The sequence below is a fragment of the Parus major genome, chromosome 1A (assembly GCF_001522545.3).
Source record: "Parus major isolate Abel chromosome 1A, Parus_major1.1, whole genome shotgun sequence".
Taxonomy (NCBI): domain Eukaryota; kingdom Metazoa; phylum Chordata; class Aves; order Passeriformes; family Paridae; genus Parus; species Parus major.
The window spans coordinates 68,812,860-68,831,995 of NC_031773.1; the positions used below are offsets into that span (position 1 = coordinate 68,812,860).

General features: G+C 50.6%; 2 protein-coding genes across 2 annotated transcripts in view; one reads left to right on the forward strand and one right to left on the reverse strand.

Annotated features, from left to right (window-relative positions):
- Positions 1-10,587, reverse strand: part of LRTM2 (leucine rich repeats and transmembrane domains 2) — a 22,729-nt gene extending 12,142 nt beyond the window's left edge. The window contains exon 1 of the mRNA XM_015627810.2: positions 10,025-10,587. The gene's annotated coding sequence lies outside the window, so the exon portion shown is untranslated. The remainder of the gene's footprint in view (positions 1-10,024) is intronic.
- CACNA2D4 (calcium voltage-gated channel auxiliary subunit alpha2delta 4) overlaps positions 1-19,136 on the forward strand; it is a 121,146-nt gene that overhangs the window by 83,622 nt on the left and 18,388 nt on the right. The window contains exons 27-31 of the mRNA XM_033514695.1: positions 14,317-14,378; positions 15,458-15,472; positions 17,789-17,833; positions 18,741-18,803; positions 19,069-19,102. Coding sequence (XP_033370586.1) covers positions 14,317-14,378; positions 15,458-15,472; positions 17,789-17,833; positions 18,741-18,803; positions 19,069-19,102 — 219 coding nt within the window. The remainder of the gene's footprint in view (positions 1-14,316; positions 14,379-15,457; positions 15,473-17,788; positions 17,834-18,740; positions 18,804-19,068; positions 19,103-19,136) is intronic.

The window sequence follows — 19,136 nt, forward strand, 5'->3', positions numbered from 1 at the left end:
CACAAAAAAAACCCGCACAACCCCAAGCCCAGCTTCCTTGGGTGCTTTGTGACACGGTGTCCCCTCAGCCCACCCCCTGTCAGGCCATGCCCTGGTGGCTCTCCCCGCTGTGGAAATCACCCGCGCCGTCCCCAGGCAGCGATGGGGGCCAGGGGCTGGCACAGCCCGGCCCGAGGATGGGGACAGGGTCAGGATTTCCACCCCCAGCCCCTTCTGCTCTGGCAGGGCAGGTCCAGCTCTTGCACTCATTCCTGGTACCTCACGGGCGCCTCTTTCCCTCAGGCAGCACCAAGGCTCAGGCAGAGAGTGCAGGGTGGGAGGAGCAGCCATGTATAAATAAGCCTTTTCCCTATGTTTAGAATTTATTACAGTGCATAGTGATTAACACCTGTTCAGGCTTTAATGCTGTCTCCTGCACTGCAACATGCACTGAGATGGAGGGGCCTTGATAAACCCAAGATTATTTTAAAGCATGTCACATACATGCCACACTCCCCACTCCATAGATAGCAGCCACCCTGCCTGCACTCATACACGTGTTTCCAAGACTTAAAAGCAGCTACCTTCATGTACAAATGCACAGAGTCACCGACCCAGCTTACATTTACAAATCTGTGCACGGAGTTGGGCTTGCACATGTGCTGGGGACTCGTCTGTAACTCATCTTTATTAACCTCCCTATCTTCCACAAAGCTGCCTGCTTCTCCAAGCATGCCCAGGTGGCTGAGCAGTAGATTTGGAATAGGTAGAGTTTCATGGCTGCTGAAAGATGAGGGTCAATGAGCTTCTGCATTTATACCTTGAAGTGTGTTCATGGAGATATTTTAATTCCAAAGATCCAGAAAAAAGAACCAGTTTCTCCTACGCATCTACTGCCCATAAGAACACTCTACCCTTAGTGATTAATATTCCACAGCCAGGAGAGAGCAAGGAGGCAGAGAGGATTTTTAAGAGTTTTTTTTTTTAAAAGGTTTCCTCTGACTTGTCTTGAATTCTGACTTAATTAGCAGTTTTCTTGGGGCCCAAGAGATGCCTTCTGCTCTGCAGAGCACCGGGCCAGCTGCACTCACTGCCAGTGCAGCACTGGGAATGTGTAATCTTGGGGCAAACAGCACCTGCCCACACCTCCAGCTCTCCAGAGCAGCACCAGATGTGTCTGGCTGCTTTCAGCCTGACAGACTGGGATTTTTCCAGCATCCAGGACTCTGCCACACCTAGGAGTGCTCCCTCTATGTCCTCAGCTCAACAGGAGAGGCACCGTGCCATCTGCTCTGAGCTTGCCTGGCATTGCTTGGGAGCTCTGAATGCTCTGAAGTCACCCAAGGGCCCCACAAACCAGGCATTAGTCTTTCTCATGGGCTTTCTAGATGGTTCCTTCTCCCTAGGGCAACATGTCAGCTGAATGCCCTGTGATCCATGGGGCACGGTGGCCAGAGCTTTCTTCCATGTGCTTGGAGTTGAATGCCTTTCCTCATTCTGGAGAGAACAGGGTCGCCTGTGGGGCTGGTGATGGCCTTTTCCTATTACTGTTTCAAATAGGACATAAAAGAAAACTTTTTTTGTTTCAGCTCAAGGCAACAAAATGAAATCATCCGTTTCTGGCCCATGGGCTCCAGTGGCCAAAAATACACCGAGCTGAAGTGCCACTTGGACATTTGGCCTGCTGTCAGACTCTAGAGGACTCTCTAATGAGGATTCCCCTAATTAGATTGAACAGAGAACCTTACTGCTGGGGGCAGGGGGAGGGAAAGAAGGGGGGGATGCAGAGGAGGTTGTAATGACTCTGCAGCACTTGCCAGGGCCTCAAAACTGCAGCAGGCACTGTTCCTGCCTTGTGCCTGCTCCTCTGTGCCCAGCCCCAGTGATGTTTGTTTGCAGCATCCCCAAAAAAGCTTTTGTGGGGAGGGTTCCAAGGAGCACACTAGGAGAGCAGGGTTTCAGTTTCCTGTATCCACCTGCTGGTTTAGTAACTCTTCCCAATTCTGTGTCACCTCCTATCCAAAGCTTGCCACGTGCTCTATGAATGGCTCTTTTCCTGGCTGTAAGGTGGTGTTATTTTGTGTTTCATGACCCCCAGAAGGAAGGCTGAGGTAAGAGCCAGTAGCATTTCTGCTCTGGGTAGGTGGATAAATCTATCCCATTCTCCAGACAGCAGCACTGAGGCTGGAGACACAGGTGACTGTGTCACTAGGATGAGACACTGTCACAGAAACAGAGCCCAGCAACCTCTGTCTCTGCTTATCTCTCCAAGCCCCTTGCACTAACCCTTGGATCATGGCTGAGGGATCAGACTCTGCTAACAGCCTGGCTTATGAGCACTGGCAGGGCATGTGGGTGACCTATATTACAGAAGGGTAGGTAGCAGAGACTGCAACAGATGCCAGCAATAAATTATCAGAAAGTATGCACAGACTTTCATCCCTCCCCCATTCCCTTGATGGCAAAGTCCCTTTCCCCTTCCCAATGCTGAATTGCTTTAGCCTTTATCAGAAAAGCAGCAGCATGAGGGAGGGCATGGAGGACGCTTTAAGGAGATTATCTTCTTTCCTTCCCCTTTCCTTGCTGCTTTTAGGATTCATGTTGTGTTGCTATCACCCCAAAACGGAGGGGGACAGCGGTACCCCAGCATTTAGTGACTAAAGCAGGTTGTTCTATGCATGTCCCTTCACCTGCCCTTGGGGGCCAGTGGCAGCAGAGACACACAATCTGTGTGGCCTGACTACCACAGCACAAGTGGCTTTAGATGGCATGGGGACCTCTCCCATTCCTGGTCCCCCAACAGACCTGTCAGCTGTGCAAATTATCGATCCAAACAGCTCACACTGTCTCAGTGGCAGCCCCTCATTTGTCCTCTCTTTGGAATGCAGAGGCACTCAGAGGTGGCAGAGAAGCTCAGCAGAGCTGTAGAAACACCCAGGGCTTGTCACTGCCCCAGTGAGCTTCCATGCTAAAAAGCTGGGGGCTTCATTTGCAGCACTTGCTGATTTATTAACACGTGTGTTCAAGATTCATTAGTGTTGTGCTGTCACAATCAGTGGAAAGCACATTTTAAATTCATACCAGAAACCCAGCTGCAGAAGAAATAGTGCCCTCTGACTTGCAGTGATCAATCACAGCTAAGCAAAACACCTCATACAGAAAGCTGTAAAGCAAGTAGAAAAAGCATAAGATCCACTTGGTCTTGTAAGGGACTCTGCCACATTCCTGGCCTGGTGTGAATAAAAACCTCACCCTTTTCTCTGTGATGTGAAAAAGTCAAAAAGCTTCTGATTTTTGGATTGGCAATGTAGGAACCTCTGAAATGCACATGTGTTGATGGTAAAAAAAGTTTCCTCCCCAGGACCCTTCAAGAAAGATCAACTTTATTCCTATTTTGTGGAGGGGTAAACTATGATGCAGGTAAAACTGGCTGCTGATTTGGGGTGGCTGAAATTTCAGCTGCCTTGCTTTTGATACTTCATCATTAGTCCACATCAGTTCCCCATTCACTCAGGATTTTCAAAGCTGTCAAGTGCAGCGTTTGCACTTGGGCTTGGAAATGCTGTCCTGTCCCACACAGAGTATTTGTATTATCAAAGTTACACAGAATAAAGGATTTTTGGCCAGGTTTTCCCAAAGCTTCCTGACAGGCCTGTGGCAAAAAAAAAAAAACAGGAGAGAAGCCAGTTTTCTTGATTCCTCATTCCATAGCTTAAGCAGAAAACATTATTTGCATCCCAAGCCTCCCTGACCAATGCACAATAATGAGACTGGGAAATTCTGAAGGAGCTGGAAATACCAAGGGCACGGAGCCTCAGCAAACCCTCTGAGAAATACAGAGCACTGGAAGGGGAGACAGGGAGGGTAGCACTGCTGGGAAAGACCCAGATTGCTGTGGAGATGTGGAATTCCTTGGGAAGCTGTGGAAGCAGGTGGAGAGAGCGGGATATCCAACCAGGAGTGCCAGGAAAGTCCCGGCGCAGTGCGAGTGCGGCATATGGAGGAGGCCCAGAGCAGCAGCAGGAGGAGAGCTGAGGGGGCAGCTGACAGGAAGAAATCCAGCCATGTGTGTGCCAGCATCTTCTCCAAACGCTCCTGAACGCGACAGACCACGTGCATGTTTCCTCCCTGCAGAACGGAGGCAGCTGAGAAGGGAAGCGGGTGAGGGAGTGGGAGAGGGGCTCAGAGGAGGGACACGTGAGCTCACTACCCCAGTTTCCTCCTCTTTCTCTTGCCACGGGGCGATGTTTTTGTTCTTCTCACACTGTTGGCAAAAATTGGTAACCAAGTGAGATGTGGAGGGGGGTTCTACTTGAAGGTTGAGATAACATTTTCTGATCCAGCCAGGAACAGTTGGCTGTGGGTGGTGGCTTGTCACCAGCCCTGCCAGTTCTAATCCAGATCCCAGTTTTTTCTCATTCTCTCAGCTGTGGAGTGAAGAGCCTTCCCTACAACTTTAATTTCCTGCAGGGGTTAATCCCATGGTCAGTGGTAGCTCAGGCCCTTAATCCTTTTGCTCAGTCCCTTGACAGCAGGGCTGCAGCCGCTCCTGCCCTGGCAGGTCTGAGGCAGGCACCCTTCTGCTCCCTGTTCCTCCCCTACACCCCACCAGCATCCTGCAGCTCACTGGCATTTCAAATGCTGCTCCCCCCTTCCTGGCAAGCCTACCCCGGGGGTGTGGGTGGGTGGTACAACCAGGAAAAGGTTGCAGGCAGAGAAGACAGCTTGGTGGGAGAATCCTGGTTCTTCATTCCCACCATTACTGTGCTCACAGGTATTTTCTGCACTTCTTGGTTGGACGGTGCTCTGAATCCCAAAGCATTCTCTTGTTTTCATTCAGGTGGTGCTCAAGAAGGAAGGTGTGTATGAGCCCACATCTGGGAAGGATTCTCTGAGGGGTCACAAATTTTAACGTGGCCCAGCACCTTCCCTGGGTCTCTTACTTAGAGTCAAAGGATGCAGCAGATCTTTAAGAGGCAAGGTGCCAGCCTGTCTGAGACAAGAGATACATTTACATGTGCAGAGTAATAGATGGAGGTGCATCAGTTTAGCAGCAAGATAGGAAAATGTAAGTTTTTAACCAATATAAGCTCTGTCTCTGGAGTGCTAGGCCAGATGTCTGTTGAACAGCATGACCAGACTGCCAAACCAAGGGCTTTCCAGACCAATATCAAGAGAACCCTGGTACATTTTATGGGGGTCAAAGCACTTCAGCCATGAGCCTTTCTCCTTGTGGGTTCTCATTCCAAAAATGAGGCAAGCTTTTGCAGGCCTGAGTGATCCCTTGCACACAAAATGCCCTGCACTTGCTTGTTCCACATCATTCATTTCTGCACTAGCCCAAAAATTGGTTTGGCTTTTTTCATTGCCTGCATCTTAGGATACACTGGGCCCTTGAGCTCACTGGCCTTCCTTATGCTTGATTCTTGTTACTCTTTCTTCTGGTGGGGAAGCCAGGGTGCTGAAGAACTGCTGCCACCAAGGCTACTCCCCCTTTTCCTCCCTCCCCTCATCAGCCATGCTTCCCTGGGTACCAGGCTCCCAAAATGAACTGCAAGGGTAGTGGCTTGTCACTTTGGCAGCAGGAGGAGAGAGAGGATGGAGAAAACACTGGAAAAATGGAAGAACTTTAAGGTGTCATGAGGCTGTGCCCTGGGAATGTCCAGAGGGGCAGGCACCATCCATCCTGCACAGTGGAGGGGCAGAGCACAAGAGGCTGGCAGTAAAAATCCTCTCAGCTCTTATCATAAGGGCATCAGTGACCCAGCACGCACATAGCTCCTGGCAAAGCTCCTGAGGAGAGGCTCTCATCATTCCCACACAATGCATTTGTACTGGACTCTGAAGGAGACCTTTCCTGCCTCAGTGAGTTGCAGAGATCTGCCTCACGTGGTCACCACTGTGGCACAAGGTTGTTGGTGCTGCCTGCATCTGCTGCCCCATCACCTTCCCAGAGCATCCGAGAGGGGCAGCCCTGCAAAGTCCACACAAACTCTGGGATCTGGGCTGCTGCCTTCAGCTCCAGGGGTGCCTGCAGATCTCTGGGACACATTTGTGCTTTTCACGAGCTGGGAACGTTGCCCATAGCTCAACAAGATGTGGTGACAGCTCTCCCAACCTAGAGCTCCAGCCAGGATCTTTGGACGCATCTGGGTTAGCGCACAGATCAGCCTCATGCTGCAGAGCTTGCCAAGGCTGAGGAAGGACTGCAAATTTGATGTGACTTTAGTTTTCTTCAGGGTTCACAGCCACAGGAGAGATACCTTGATGGCAAAGTTGACATCCCATCAAAATCACTAGAAGTGGTGTGGAGAGCAGAGCCCACCTTCAGCCCCTCTGCCCCCACACAGCAAAGTCACAGCAGCAGCTGTCCTGGTTTAGGGCAAATCTGGGGGGAAAACCTCCTAATGGGGTTCTTCCAGAAAGCAAATTCAAGCTGTCCCTTCCCCCAGCTGGTTCAGGAAAAAGATTTCCTTGGAGAAAAGTGGAAAAAACTGCTTTGGGCAGCACTGGAACTAGGGAACCTCACCAGCAGGGGAAAAGCAGCCCAAGAGATGGTGCCAAGCCAAGTTCCTTTTACAGCTCACCTCCAGACTCAGGGTGAGGTCTTTCTCTTTTATCCCTTGTGTGAGAGCATGGTCCATGGGGAAGGAATCTTCCCAGCCTCCTTGAAGTGAGGAGGAGCATGGTAGCAGGGCATGTCTTCCAAGTAACAGCCTTTTCTTTCAGTCAGTGGAGAAGTTCTGACTTGTGTGGCTTTGCTGTAAATTTAAGTCTCAGTCCTTCCTGTGAAGGGCTTGGGGCATGGCAGGGCATAAATAATAGACATTCTCTTGTTTTGCCATTCATAAAAATGTAACGAGGAAATTGCCATTTTCATTAAAAGAAGAAAAAAATTCTCATATGTTAAAATAGGCTTGCAAAGCCAGGGACTTAAATGTGAGTTTATACTTGCCCAGCCTTCATTCAGCCACTTGCATGGACACAGCTCTGCCTTTGCTCACCCAACCAAGTGCTGGTTCTTTTTTTCACAGGACCCTGTCCCATACTCAGTGCAAAGGACACATGATACTCAGGCTAACAGTGAGGATGTTGTAATAAACAAGGCTGTTTTTATATGGTCAGAGTTAAATATTAAACCACACTTTTGGCAGGAGGCCACAGTCCATACATTCCTAATTTTGTGGGTGCCCAACACGAGACCCTGGGGGCCATTTTGCAGAACTGCTGAACACTCACAGCTGTTTTCCAAAATGCTGGCAGCTCAGCCAGCAAACTGGTACAACCTTGAGGACTCAAGAGAGCCAAGAGGTCCCAGACTCTGATCCTGCACCTGTTACTGAAAGGGGAAGTCTCTTTTCCCTTCAAAAGCCAGGAAAACAGCCACTCTCTTTTGCCTCATCAGGAGCTTAAATTCTCTATCATCAGCTGCAAGGCAAATGTAGCTGCTAACATCTTCAGAACACCACAAGACAATGAATAGTGATGTATTGCCTGCAGGGCTTGCTTGGCAGGCAGTAAACAAATAAAACAGGCACACATTTTGCAGTACCCAAAAAAAAATTATATATATACATATATATATAACAGCCCCCTGCTTCACCTCTTGAGCACCATGGAGCCAAGTACCTTGAATGAAACAGCTCATAAAAATACAGCATGTGATCCTACCTAGGACTGCAACCCAGTGCAAGTGGCACGCTGCCTCCAGTACCACTATTTCCTAACTTTCAACTGCTTGTTTTTTGCAATATGAATAATATATTTCACATAGTCCAACCCCTCACAGATGAAGCAACTTTTCCTTCCATCTCTTGAGTCTGGAATCAAACTAGTTTATAGAAAAAAACCCGCACATCTTCTTGCTGTTCTCATACCCTCAGTCACAGGAAGCTTTTTTGTGAGCCAGCATTTTGGTGAAGCCACAGCAGGAATAAGGTGTGTGTGACAAGGTATTTCCCTGCAGCAGGAGGAACATCCCAGAACTCCCACTCCTGCTTCTTTCCACTGACAACTGAGCGTGTGTCATGGTGTAGCACGCTGAGGCATTACCCAGCTGGCAGGAGCATCCCAGTATGGGCATCTGAGTTATGGTTTGAGCCACCCAGCACTGGGACACTTGTCAAGCAGTGTAAGCAGCTGCTTGTAACCAAACATGGCAAGTGAAGGAAACTGCCTGCTCTGTCTTTTCACTCAGCAACAGGCAAGAGCTGAGGAGTCACCGAAGAACTGCCCAAAAATGCTCTCCCACAGGCTTGAGCCTCTTCCCCATCCTGTTCCAGCCTCTGGTGTTCCCTGAATGCTCCTGTCCAGGTATCCTTGTGGCCCCGTGCTGCTGCTGACCCTCCCAGCCCTTCTGAGACACAGCTCTGCCTTCATCAGCCTTCTGTGGTGCAGAAGAGCCTAGAAAATCCTTTCTGCATCAGGCTTAAAAAAAAAAAAAACAGAGGAAGGGCAGGAAGCTGAAGTAACTCTTAAAGATACCTGAGCTCAGAGTGCACCTTGCTAGCATGTGACATTCATTTTGCTGGAGGAAAGGGTAAAGCTATGATCTGCTATAAAAATTACATAAGAAGGCTTCCCCCCTTTCTCTTTACAAACAGTCCCTTTGCTCAGGATTTACCATAATTCCTCCAAGTGGACAGGATGCACTAATAACAGAGGCAGCACTGATGTCTGACAGGGAGACAACTCCCGCAAGCCCTTCGCTCATGTGGAATAATTCCCTTGCAAATGTTGTTTGCCCACAGCAGTTAGAGGAAGATCCACCCCTCCCTCCACCCCCCAACAGACCTGATTGACAAAGCTGAGAAGAAAAATGGTCTGCAGTTCTGGAAAGGCTCCCTTCTCCTCCCTGCTGGGAATGTCCCCCGCTTTGGGACAAGTCGCTGTCTGCGTTTAAGGGTTCCCCTGTCTTTTAAGGGTTTCCTTCTCCTGCAGCAGCAGTCCTTCCCCAAAGGAGATGTTGTCTCCATCCTTGAGCAGCAGGTCAGAGCCCTGCAGCAGAGCAGTGCTGTATCCTGCCCGCTGCTGTTCCCACCAGGGCTGTGCTGGATGTGGCACATTCGGGTTACCTGACTGGGGCCCAGCCTGGCCATGACCTGGTTGGAGCAACAGCTTCAAATACCCTCTCTCCCCAAATCAGGAGAGCTCCAGTTTAACATGTCTCTGTTAATTAGCAGGAGGTGCAGGGACATTAATAAACTGGTCAGGCAGAGGGAGGAGGAGGGAGGCAGAATGCCCTGTGTGGGATGTGTGTGTGCACGTGTCTGTGCACGCGTATGTACGCACACACACACACAGACAGAGCCGGGCTAACCTTACCCCCTGTCCATCGTGTGCTTCACCTCCGCTCATCTGGAACCTCATTCTCACCCTTTCCTCCCAGTCAGGGCTGGAAAAGGCTGTGAAGCTTCTCTGGGCTGTGTTTCACCCACCCCTCTCAGTGCTGTGCTTTCCACCCAAAAGTTCAGAAATCACAGGCTCAGCCTGTGGAGATGCTGAAAGCAGCTCGGGACTTATTTTTGGCTCTACTTGTGATTTGGCATCCTTCACTTCATGTCCTGTGGTCATGTCCGTGAGCACACACACCCCCACACTCTTACACACATCCCCCCCATCCTAAAGCTGTGCACAGAGTGCTGAACCTGTTCGGTTTTGGTCCGCACTTCTCCATTTTAGGCTGTTCTTACCGCGACGGCTGAGTCCAAAATGATAGCGAGCAAAGGCATCACAATTCAGGCGAGTGGCACCTCTGAGAGCCCCGAGGAGGGCACAGGAGGCAGGAGCTGCCCGGCACCGAGCTCTCAGCCTGCCAGCCGCACCTGCTGCCATCCTCAGCTGGCAGAAGTTGCTCCAGCACTGAAACTGGACTGGAAGCAGCAGCAGCAAGCCCTGCAGCGGGTTTGCCGTGCGGGGGAAAGCGGTGCCCGGCCGGGAGCCCTGTGCTGCCCCTGCCCGCCCCCTCCGCCCCGGGGGCCGCTCCCTGCGGCCACCTCCCCGAGCCGGCCACGGGGGAAAAACGCCAAAGGGACATCTCACTTACCCCTCTCAGGCTGGAATGGACCCTCCTGTGGGAATGGCAGCTCTCCCAGCTCTCTGAAGCCGGTACAATCCCAAAGCAAATCCAGCAGAAAGTGGCTCTCGGCGGACCCTAGCTGGCAGGAGCCCTCCCTAGGCAGGCTGGAGGGCAGGGGAGCCGCGCAGCGAGGTGACAGCGTGGGAAAGGGACTGTAATCCTCCGTAAATAATAAACAGGGGGAGAGAGAAGGAGAGAGAGAGGCGGGAGAGGGAGCGACTGTGCGCGGTGAAGTGGCAGCTGGGGGTACATCTGCGATGGCAGCGGCACGGGAACGCGCACAGACAGCGCAGGGGAGTCACCCCGCCAGGCAGGCAGGATCTGCTCCCGAACAGCCAGAGGAAGGAGCTCGGGAGGTGTTCATCCCTCTCACTGCATCCTGCAGAAAGGGCAGCTGCAGTCAGTCCCTCTCTCTCCCTCATCCCTCCCTCGCTGCCATCGCTCTCCGGGCTCCGGGGGGCTCCAGGAGGGGTGAGGAGGTGCCAGGGCGGGAGGAGCTCCCCACAGCCCCTCGGGAGCTAGATTGGTCACACACAGGTTACAAGAGAAGGCACCGAGCTGAACAGTTCCTCCCCTCCCTCCCTCTCTCCCCTGCTACGGCTGATGACAATAAACTCAGAGGGAAAGGCGTCAGGATGAGCCCATGGGACCAGCCCTGGCTTTCCCATAGGAGCGAGAGGAGCGGCTGCAGCCATGGGGAGACAGCAGGGGAGAGCACGGGGGCTTGGGAGAACCCTGGGGGAGCTTGGGAGAACCCTGGGGGCTTGGGAGAACCCTGGGGGCTTGGGAGAACCCTGGGGGGGCTTGGGAGAACACGGGGGGCTTGGGAGAAAGGCACCCCATTCCCACCAGTGCTGCAGAGAGCATGGTGGGCTGGCAGTCAGTCCAGCAGGGAGACAACCGAGAGGTGCCCAGCACAACCCTGTGTCTGTTTCCTCAGGGATTCAGGGAAAACTCGAGGGGTGCTGTCAGGGAATAGGTGGGACAAGGGTGAAAGATCCACAGTTCGTTCCCCTGAGCTTTGGGTGCAGCAGAGTGTGTTCAGCCACGGGTGTGTGTGTCAGGTGTGGTGACATCCATCAGTGACAGGCATTCCCTGCCCTCCCTGACATCGCCTGCCGGTGCAGGGATGCTGTAAGCAGCCAAATCCAGCCCATTACCTCTGTTGGGATTTCCTCTGTGCTCTCCCCTGGGCTCCTGTAGCCTTCCCCCCCAAAATCAGACCCCTATCTTGCCTTCCTCCATCTCGATGAGCACCTCTGTAGCTCGCATTTGCAAGAATTACTCTTTTGTTGATCTAGCCCTTCTATCAGATCCAGTGTCATAAACAGGCTGATTTGGGCTTTTTGTTCATTTTCATTTGTCTGGAAGTTATCTTTTTAAGTAAAATTTTTAGAAGACTCAAAATTTCAAGTTACTGACTGGAGAGGGAAAATAAGAACATTTCAGAAATAAGGAACAGAGAGAAATGCAAATGGGTGGTATGGGCATGGCTGTTCTGCTGTTCTGGTACCTTCCATTTGAATCACAGGTTTTATGTAACCATTGGACCAGCTGCCATGAAAACAGGTTGTGAATGGCAAGGTAAATCTTGATAAGCACTCTGCAGGATGCAGTCTTGCGACTTTGTTATGCCTTTTCGTTGTGCAGCAGGCCCAAGAATTAAATCTTGGGGAAAGCTCCTTATGTGAACAACATATGGATAATCAAAGAGAGAAGCCAGAGACTGCAGGCAGAAAGAGAGGCAAGCAGAGGATGAGCTAATGAAGCAGGCATGCTCAGCACAGGGATGAACAGGTGGAGGGGAGCAGCAGTGCACAGCTCCAGGGAAGGCCCATGGGTTTGCAGGCAGGGTGGGGAGCTGGTTGGGAAGGGGTGCACAGCTTTGGGACCCTCAGTGATGCCTACCTGTGCCAGGTGTTCAGCACTGCCTGTGCTCCTGCCTTATTGCATTGCTGAGCTGCTGCAGTGGCACGGGGCACTCAACTGTGAATTCAGGAATAAAACCATTAGCCATGGGCTCTCTGGGGACTCTGCAGCACCCACTCATCATTTCATGGACCTCAGATCTTCCCACTGAGGCAGCATACCCTCTGCCACCAGAGCAAAAAGGCTCATTAACCATCAGTTATTCTTTGGAACAAGCATAGAGAAGTTTATTCCAGTTGGTTTTTTTTGCTCTCACTTGAGCTGTAGCATCATCCTTACCTCAGACTGAATCACTACTTTCCTCCTTTCTCCTTGACCTCACCAACAGTGTGAAGATGCACAGGTGACTGTTACTAGCACTGGAGCAGGGTTGATTGTGCCCTGATTCTCCTCAGCTCCCGTGTCTTCCTCAGGTCACCCAAATGTGTGAAAGTTTCTCCCAGTTCTTGCCGGTAGCTGCCACTTTCTGTCCCTGCCACTGGCCACCAGTGCAACCCCAAGGTTTTCTTCTTCATCATATTGCAGCCTGGGTATGTGCTGCTTATGCCTCCTGAGCAGAAGCAAGGATTTACAGCCAGGGCTAGGACCTCTCTAAAGAACAATTTAAGGCCAAGTGTTCCCACTGGCAAAAATATGAGCCACTAAGTCTGCATTGCAAGTTTAGTTATGTAGGTATCAACTCCTCTTCAAGTCTCTTGAAAACTCTCTGTCCTGGGTAATGCTCAGTCCCATTGATGTGATCTGCTGTGGAAAGGGGAACGACTCTCTCTCTCTTGAGATGGTTTGGAAGGATGAATTTATTTAAAGCTACGAACCAAAGCGGGTGCGTGGGCCTCATGGGACTCAGCAGCAGCAGCGTGCCTGCTGTCATGGCATGCCAATTTGTCAGCAGGGGCACCAAGCCAAACCATGCCAGCCACAGCCTCGCTGAAACTGAGCCATCTCTGCCCAGGCCACACTCAGCCCTGTCCTTCCTCCCTTCTTTGCATTCTTTGTCTCGTCTGCTTTGTGCTCTGTGAGGCTGAGGGCAGTGCAGAGCCACAGAATCATTCCTTTCCCCCCCAGACAGGCAGTCAGATTTGGTTTACAGAAGGGAGAGCTGGATAAGAAATGTGCCTCTGATGCATGGGATTTGTAAGATGTACCAGCAGTAGGAATGTGACAAGGACACTGGTATAAAACACAGAGCTGATGCCAGGTGCCAGGGTCTCTGTACATGAGGCAAGAAATTATACCATTGCATACTCCAGGTTTAATTCATACCCATCTGAATTAGAGCATCAGATCATACTGTCAGCTTAAAAGCACCCACACAGCGTGATTCAGATTTAAAGGATCTGTTCCCCCCTTTGAAGCTCCTTCTAATTCAGAGGAAATCTGTAGAAACAGCAACACTTCATCCTCCTGATATTGGTGGTTGTGAAAAAAAGGCTCCAGATCTCCCTCCCTGTATTTCTTTTTCTCCCTCACTTGCACTTTATATTATATTTCAAGGTCCTGCTTGGGGCTGTAATTCCTCCAGAGCTCTTGGATTCAACTGGTTGACACCCAGCCCAGTTGTTCCCCATCACCAGGGGGCTGGTTTTCATGTGTGCTGGTGGGCAGCCTAGCCAGGCTTGTCCTGTCAGGGACACCCTGCACTGTCCCTCTGCACCTATGCCTTAATTCAGGAGCATCATGCTGGGAATAGAAGGGAAATTAAGCCAGGAAATTAGGACACACTTCATTAAGAAACACACATACACATGGATGTTTAGCCCACCGTGCACTGGGCTGGCACCAGGTAACAAATCATTATTCATAATCGACACTTTCTGCCAAGTGGCATTCATAATTCTGTGCTTTTGTAGTGGCTTAGGAAAAATCTAAATCTCTGTGGTTCCCCCTTGAGACAGGTGGGTTTTCAAATTAATCCCTTCCTCACTGGCCTACTTTATTTCTGATTGATGCTGCGTGGTATAGGAGTTGAGGCTGGGCTGATCACAAACATCCGTCCTGGCCAGGCAAATCCAAAAAAGACAAAGACAAAAGCTCATGCCACCCTGGGGGGCTTTTGGGGGATTTTTGATGTGTTTGTAGCTTCATAATGTTTAGTGTGAGGGAAATCTCAGTATCTTGGTACAGTCAGTGTCCCCTTTTCCTCTCCCTTGTTAAACCTCTGACTCTCACTTGGCAGCCTGACTCAGCGCTTACCATTCACACTTGGAAGCAGGTTGCAATTGTGATTTCCATCCCATCACCCTGGGCAAATATTTACTCCTCTTTTCCCAACTTGTATTTATGTCTTTAATGCTCCTCTTTTGATTCTCCCCTTTTTTTGTTTCCTGCAGCTGTGGGTGTGCAGATAAAGCTGGATTTGCTCCAACGCAAGTTTTGGACGGCCATGCAACAGGTAGGAGCATCAGCAATCATGCAGAGACACAATTTCATGCTCCTCATCAGCAAGGTCAATGCTAAGTTACATCACATACCGTGGCATTTTAATGAGGGCTTTTGTGGAATTCATATTAAAAGATTTATGAAGCAGATTAGTTTGAAGTCACACATTTCTGTAATCCTGTGACGGCACTAAAGCCGTGTGAGCCACGAGTCTGTTCTGCAGATGCCGTGGTGACAGTGTCAGCATCCTGGCCTGCCATTAGCTCTGCTGCATGTGACACATTTAATTGTGGAAATATGTTTGTGCTCACTCAGCCTTTCAGAAACCTCATGGAAATGTGCAATTTTGGGCACACAGAAAAAAAAACCTACTGCCTTCTCTTATCTTCTTGATAATGATAACAAAACACTACCAGCTTGCTAAAATAACATTTATTTGCTCCAGGGATAAACTTTTGGTGTTGTCCTAATATTAGATACTCTTCTGGACTGAAAGAAGTAGAATAATTAAAACTCCCCTGGCCTGGGGAGCAAGAAACATGGAACACCTTTCCCTTCCCACCCAGAATCTTTCTCCCCAGGGTGTTCTGCTGGAGAGGTGAGGACTGTAGCAGCACACAGGTGGCTCTCTGCTGTCAGGAGAGGGAACTGTCATCACACAGGGGTGACAGAGAAGGTAGGAGGGCAGGAAGCTGCTCTGTGGAGGCAGGAGCATCCTCACAGGTGGGAGATCACACGAACCTAACCTGAGCTAAAAAGATTTCTGCAAAGCACATGAGCACATCCTGAAAGAGCAACAGAGAGCTCAGTTTTAAAAACCCTGCTCAGGGTCCTACCCAGGCAGTTGTCACACAAACAAGCCCCCATGGGTGTTAAGTGAAGCTGTGAGGCCTCATTAAAGCAGGTGAAGGAGGCCTGTGTGCCAAGTGGCCGCAACCCCTGGTAGGGGCTGGTGTGAAAAAAGGCTCCATGTGGTTTCCCAGGATGTGGGTGCTGCTGGACAGAGGAATGATTAACAGATTTTGTTTTCTCTCTCTCTCTCCTGCCTCACTGATGCCATGCTGCTCTGGATGTCCACGCTGTGCTTCCCAGCCCAATGACACTGATGTAAGTAGACAAAAGCTGGGGACAGGGAGGCATCCTGGCATGCTTGGCTTCCTAATTGTGGCATTTGGGTGCCAGCATATTATAGGCACTGTCCCTTGTCTGTAGCCACTGGAGAGGGTCCAAGCCTGTCACAGGCTGTGTTTGTCTTCCCAGTAATTAAGTGTCTTTGGCAAAGCTCAGAGTGCTCTGGGTCACAGAGAGCTGACCAACAGCAGGAGGATGCTGTGAGCTGGGCTGGTGTCCCAGGAGGGAGCTGTGTGATGGAGCAGCACATGTGGTCTCAGAGCAGGCAGGGAGCACAGGCTCGGTTCTGCCCCATCTCAGGGGCTCCCTGGGAGCTGCCAGGGCTCTCAATCCTGGCTGTGGTGCTGCTGCTGTGTGGCCAGCCCAGCAGCAGGCACTGCTGGAACTTCTCCAGGCCTGCACGTGCAGTGAGAGCCAGGCCTCACACTGAGGAAGGTGTGTGACACACGAGCCCTGCTTGTGGAAAACCACTGGGCTTCACCTGGGCTTCTGCTCTGACAGCTGAACCCTGGGCTCTGTCTTTGTTATCCCCCAGGGCCATAGCTGTGGTTTGTTGTGACCATGTTCTCTGCTGACCAAAGGAAGGAACCTGCCAGGGTGAAGCACAAGGCCAGCTCTAGGAAAACATCCAGGGAAATAAAACAAAGTTCTGCTTTGTGGTGAGGCAGGGGTGAGATGGTGCTTGCAACTGCACATGAAGGAATTTTTTTAAACCATCATCCCTAGAGTCTCAAAAAGCCAGCTGGATTCAGAGTATGAACATGTGCTATTGCAAAGCTGTGGGACTTGAAACAAACTCAGGCATCTCCAAACCTCCCCTGAAGTTGAACAGAGGGACAGAAAACCATTTTTTTTCTGCAAAACTCGAGTGGAGAAACAAATCCTAACTGAAAGTTACAGTCTTGTTGTGGTCTGGAATGGCCAATTGAGCTCTTGCTGCTGAGAATCACCCAGGAAGGGGGTTGGATTTTATGTCTAAGGGTTTTGAGAAGGTAGTGGGTAGCTGGCTGAGAGCAGACAGACTATGTGCTATGCCAGTGTCCTTCCCTGACCCCGGAAAACCTCTGGCAGGAAGGGGACTCCATGCACAGAAAAGGCAACACCATGTCAGCTTTCTTCCCTCTGCTACTGGAGAGAATAGAATTAAAAAAAGAGACACAAAGAGACAGACACATGCAGCCACGGCAAACTCTGAACAATTATGAAATCAATAAGCACCTGAAGGGCTTCCTTACTCACCACTTAACCCCTGGTGTCCCCACCCAGTTCTGTGTTGTGAAACACATGTCAAGTCCACTACGCAGAAATTCTAAATTAAAGAAATGGATGGTGCCTTGGGCTACATGTGCACCATTCACATCCTATTTTATCATGAGCTAGCTGGAGAGTAAAGAAACCAACAGCAACAACAACAAAAAAATCCCTGCCTGAGAAGAGCACTGATCTAAAAGACCATGCTATGTCCTTAGTCCAGATACTAACAGATGCTGAAATGCACGCTGCTTTCTCCCTGGTGCACAGTAACCTTTGCTTTTGCCCTTTTTTTCCAAGTGCCTCCTGTGTTTGGAGTGCACAGGTCCTGCTGGGAGCACGTCAGGGAGGCAGGTGCAGGATGGGAGCCCTCAGGAGAGGGGATGTGGCTGGTGGAGGTGGGGAGTTGGGGTGGCTGTCCTGCTGGAAATGGCAGCTGGATTGCAGAGCTGTCTGGGATGCTGTTGTGGGAAGCTCCAGCCCCGCAGTGCCAAGGGAGAGATGGTAAGATGTGGGATGCTCTCGGGGCAGGTGGATCCAGGTGCAGATGCAGACTGAGCTCTGGGAACCCCAGACAAGAGGCTGTGAGCTGGCCCTGAGCCTCTGCACAGCAAAGGGCACCACGGGGCCCTGGGGACAGCCAGGTGTCCTGGACACACAGCAGGAGCAGATGTCTCATCGGGACAGCCCCAGATGATCACACACATGGACTGTGAGGGTATAAAAGCCCAGTGTCCTTGGTTCAGGGCCCCTCCTCAGAGACACCAGCTTGATCTCCTTCTGTGTTGCTGCACCATTAATAAATTGCTTTAAGCTTCTGGATGTCTGAGACCCTGCTGTGGGAAACCTGGAGCTGAATGAGCGAGGAAATCTTGTGTGGCTGTGTGAGTGTGGGGTGCATGGGGTCACTGCAGCAGTGAAAGCTTCTGGTGGTGGGGCAGTGGCTGCCAGAGCAGCTCCTGCATGGCCAGACTGTCATTTCCCTCACATTTCCCCAAGTTTCCCTCACACCATGGTTAATTCTCTGCTCTCCCTTTGCAGTGCAGCGGCCTGGATGGTGCCTGTCCACTCAGCTGTCAGGATGATGTAAGCTGCCTCAGTTTCCCCTCTGTACCTCTGCTGGCTGTGATTGACCACCTGCTCTGTCTCCCCAGAAAAAGGCCTTGCCTGTTGTCTCCTCACAAGAGGTTGTACAGCTGGGGAAGGACCTGGTACTAATGAGACAAATCTGAGTTTAGATCTTCCCCCCAGCTGGGCCAGGGCAGAGACATTGGGACTCCAGTCAGTGAAAGTCCATCTCCTTTAAATCTGTCTCCCTGGCATCCCAGATCTTCCAAACAAAAAGTGTCAGCATGATGTGCATGCTGGACTCCTCTCTTTGTGTTTATGCCACTGCTTCAGCCTTGGTATCAGGAATGTGTGGGACAGGAGCTCCTCTGCCCTGAAAAGTGAGATCACCAGAAATTTATTTTGTTGTACATTCATGCAGGATTTTCTCTGCTTCCTAGTTTTTCCCCTGCAAGGCCTAAAGGTTTTCATCTAAGCTCCGTGCCTCCATTTCCTGCTTTGCAAAATGCAGATGAGATCAGCACTGATACTCAGTGGTGGGGAGAGGGATATTTTGTGAGTGGTTCTAAAACTCTCAGATGTGAAGATGGAAAGCATTAGATACCCTATTCCTAAAGAGAAGAGCACCCCAAATATCCTGGCTCTTCCTGAAGGATGCTTTGCCTTAACTGTGGCTCACACACAGCCTGCTAGGCCTGCACAGAGCCCTGCCTGGAGACAATCTCTGTCACAGCTCATGAGTGAAATACCCTCAAAATGGAGACAGAGTGGGGAAAGAATTGTGTAAAACTCGTGGTAGCCAGGCTGTGGGGCTTGGCACGGAAATGCTGAGGCTGTTGCCATCATCACAAACCCACACTGCTCCATCCTGAGCACAAACAGGGAAAAAGCCATCTTTAATACTGCTTCCCTTCCATCTCTGCAGATTCTGAACTGCTTCCTCATTGACAACAACGGCTTTATACTTGTTTCCAAAATACCTGAAGAGGTAAGAGAGCATTAGAGGAGGAGGAGAGTGGGGTTGGCATGTTCCTGAATAACCCACCAGAGCTGGGGAAAACAAATGAACTTGAATTGTGTAATAAGGGTGGCTGTGGTGTAATTAAATTCAACTGTGCAGTGAGGGGGAAGGCTCCCAGCAGAGTGACAGCACATCCTAGGTGGGGAAGGAGTTTGCAGTGATAAGGAAGGAACTAGTCAAAATATCTTTTGATCAGAAGAAAAGAAATTAGACTCTTGTTCCCTTGGCACAGATGCTGTTGAAAGATGATCTGAGAGGGAAGGGAAGGGAAGGGAAGGGAAGGGAAGGGAAGGGAAGGGA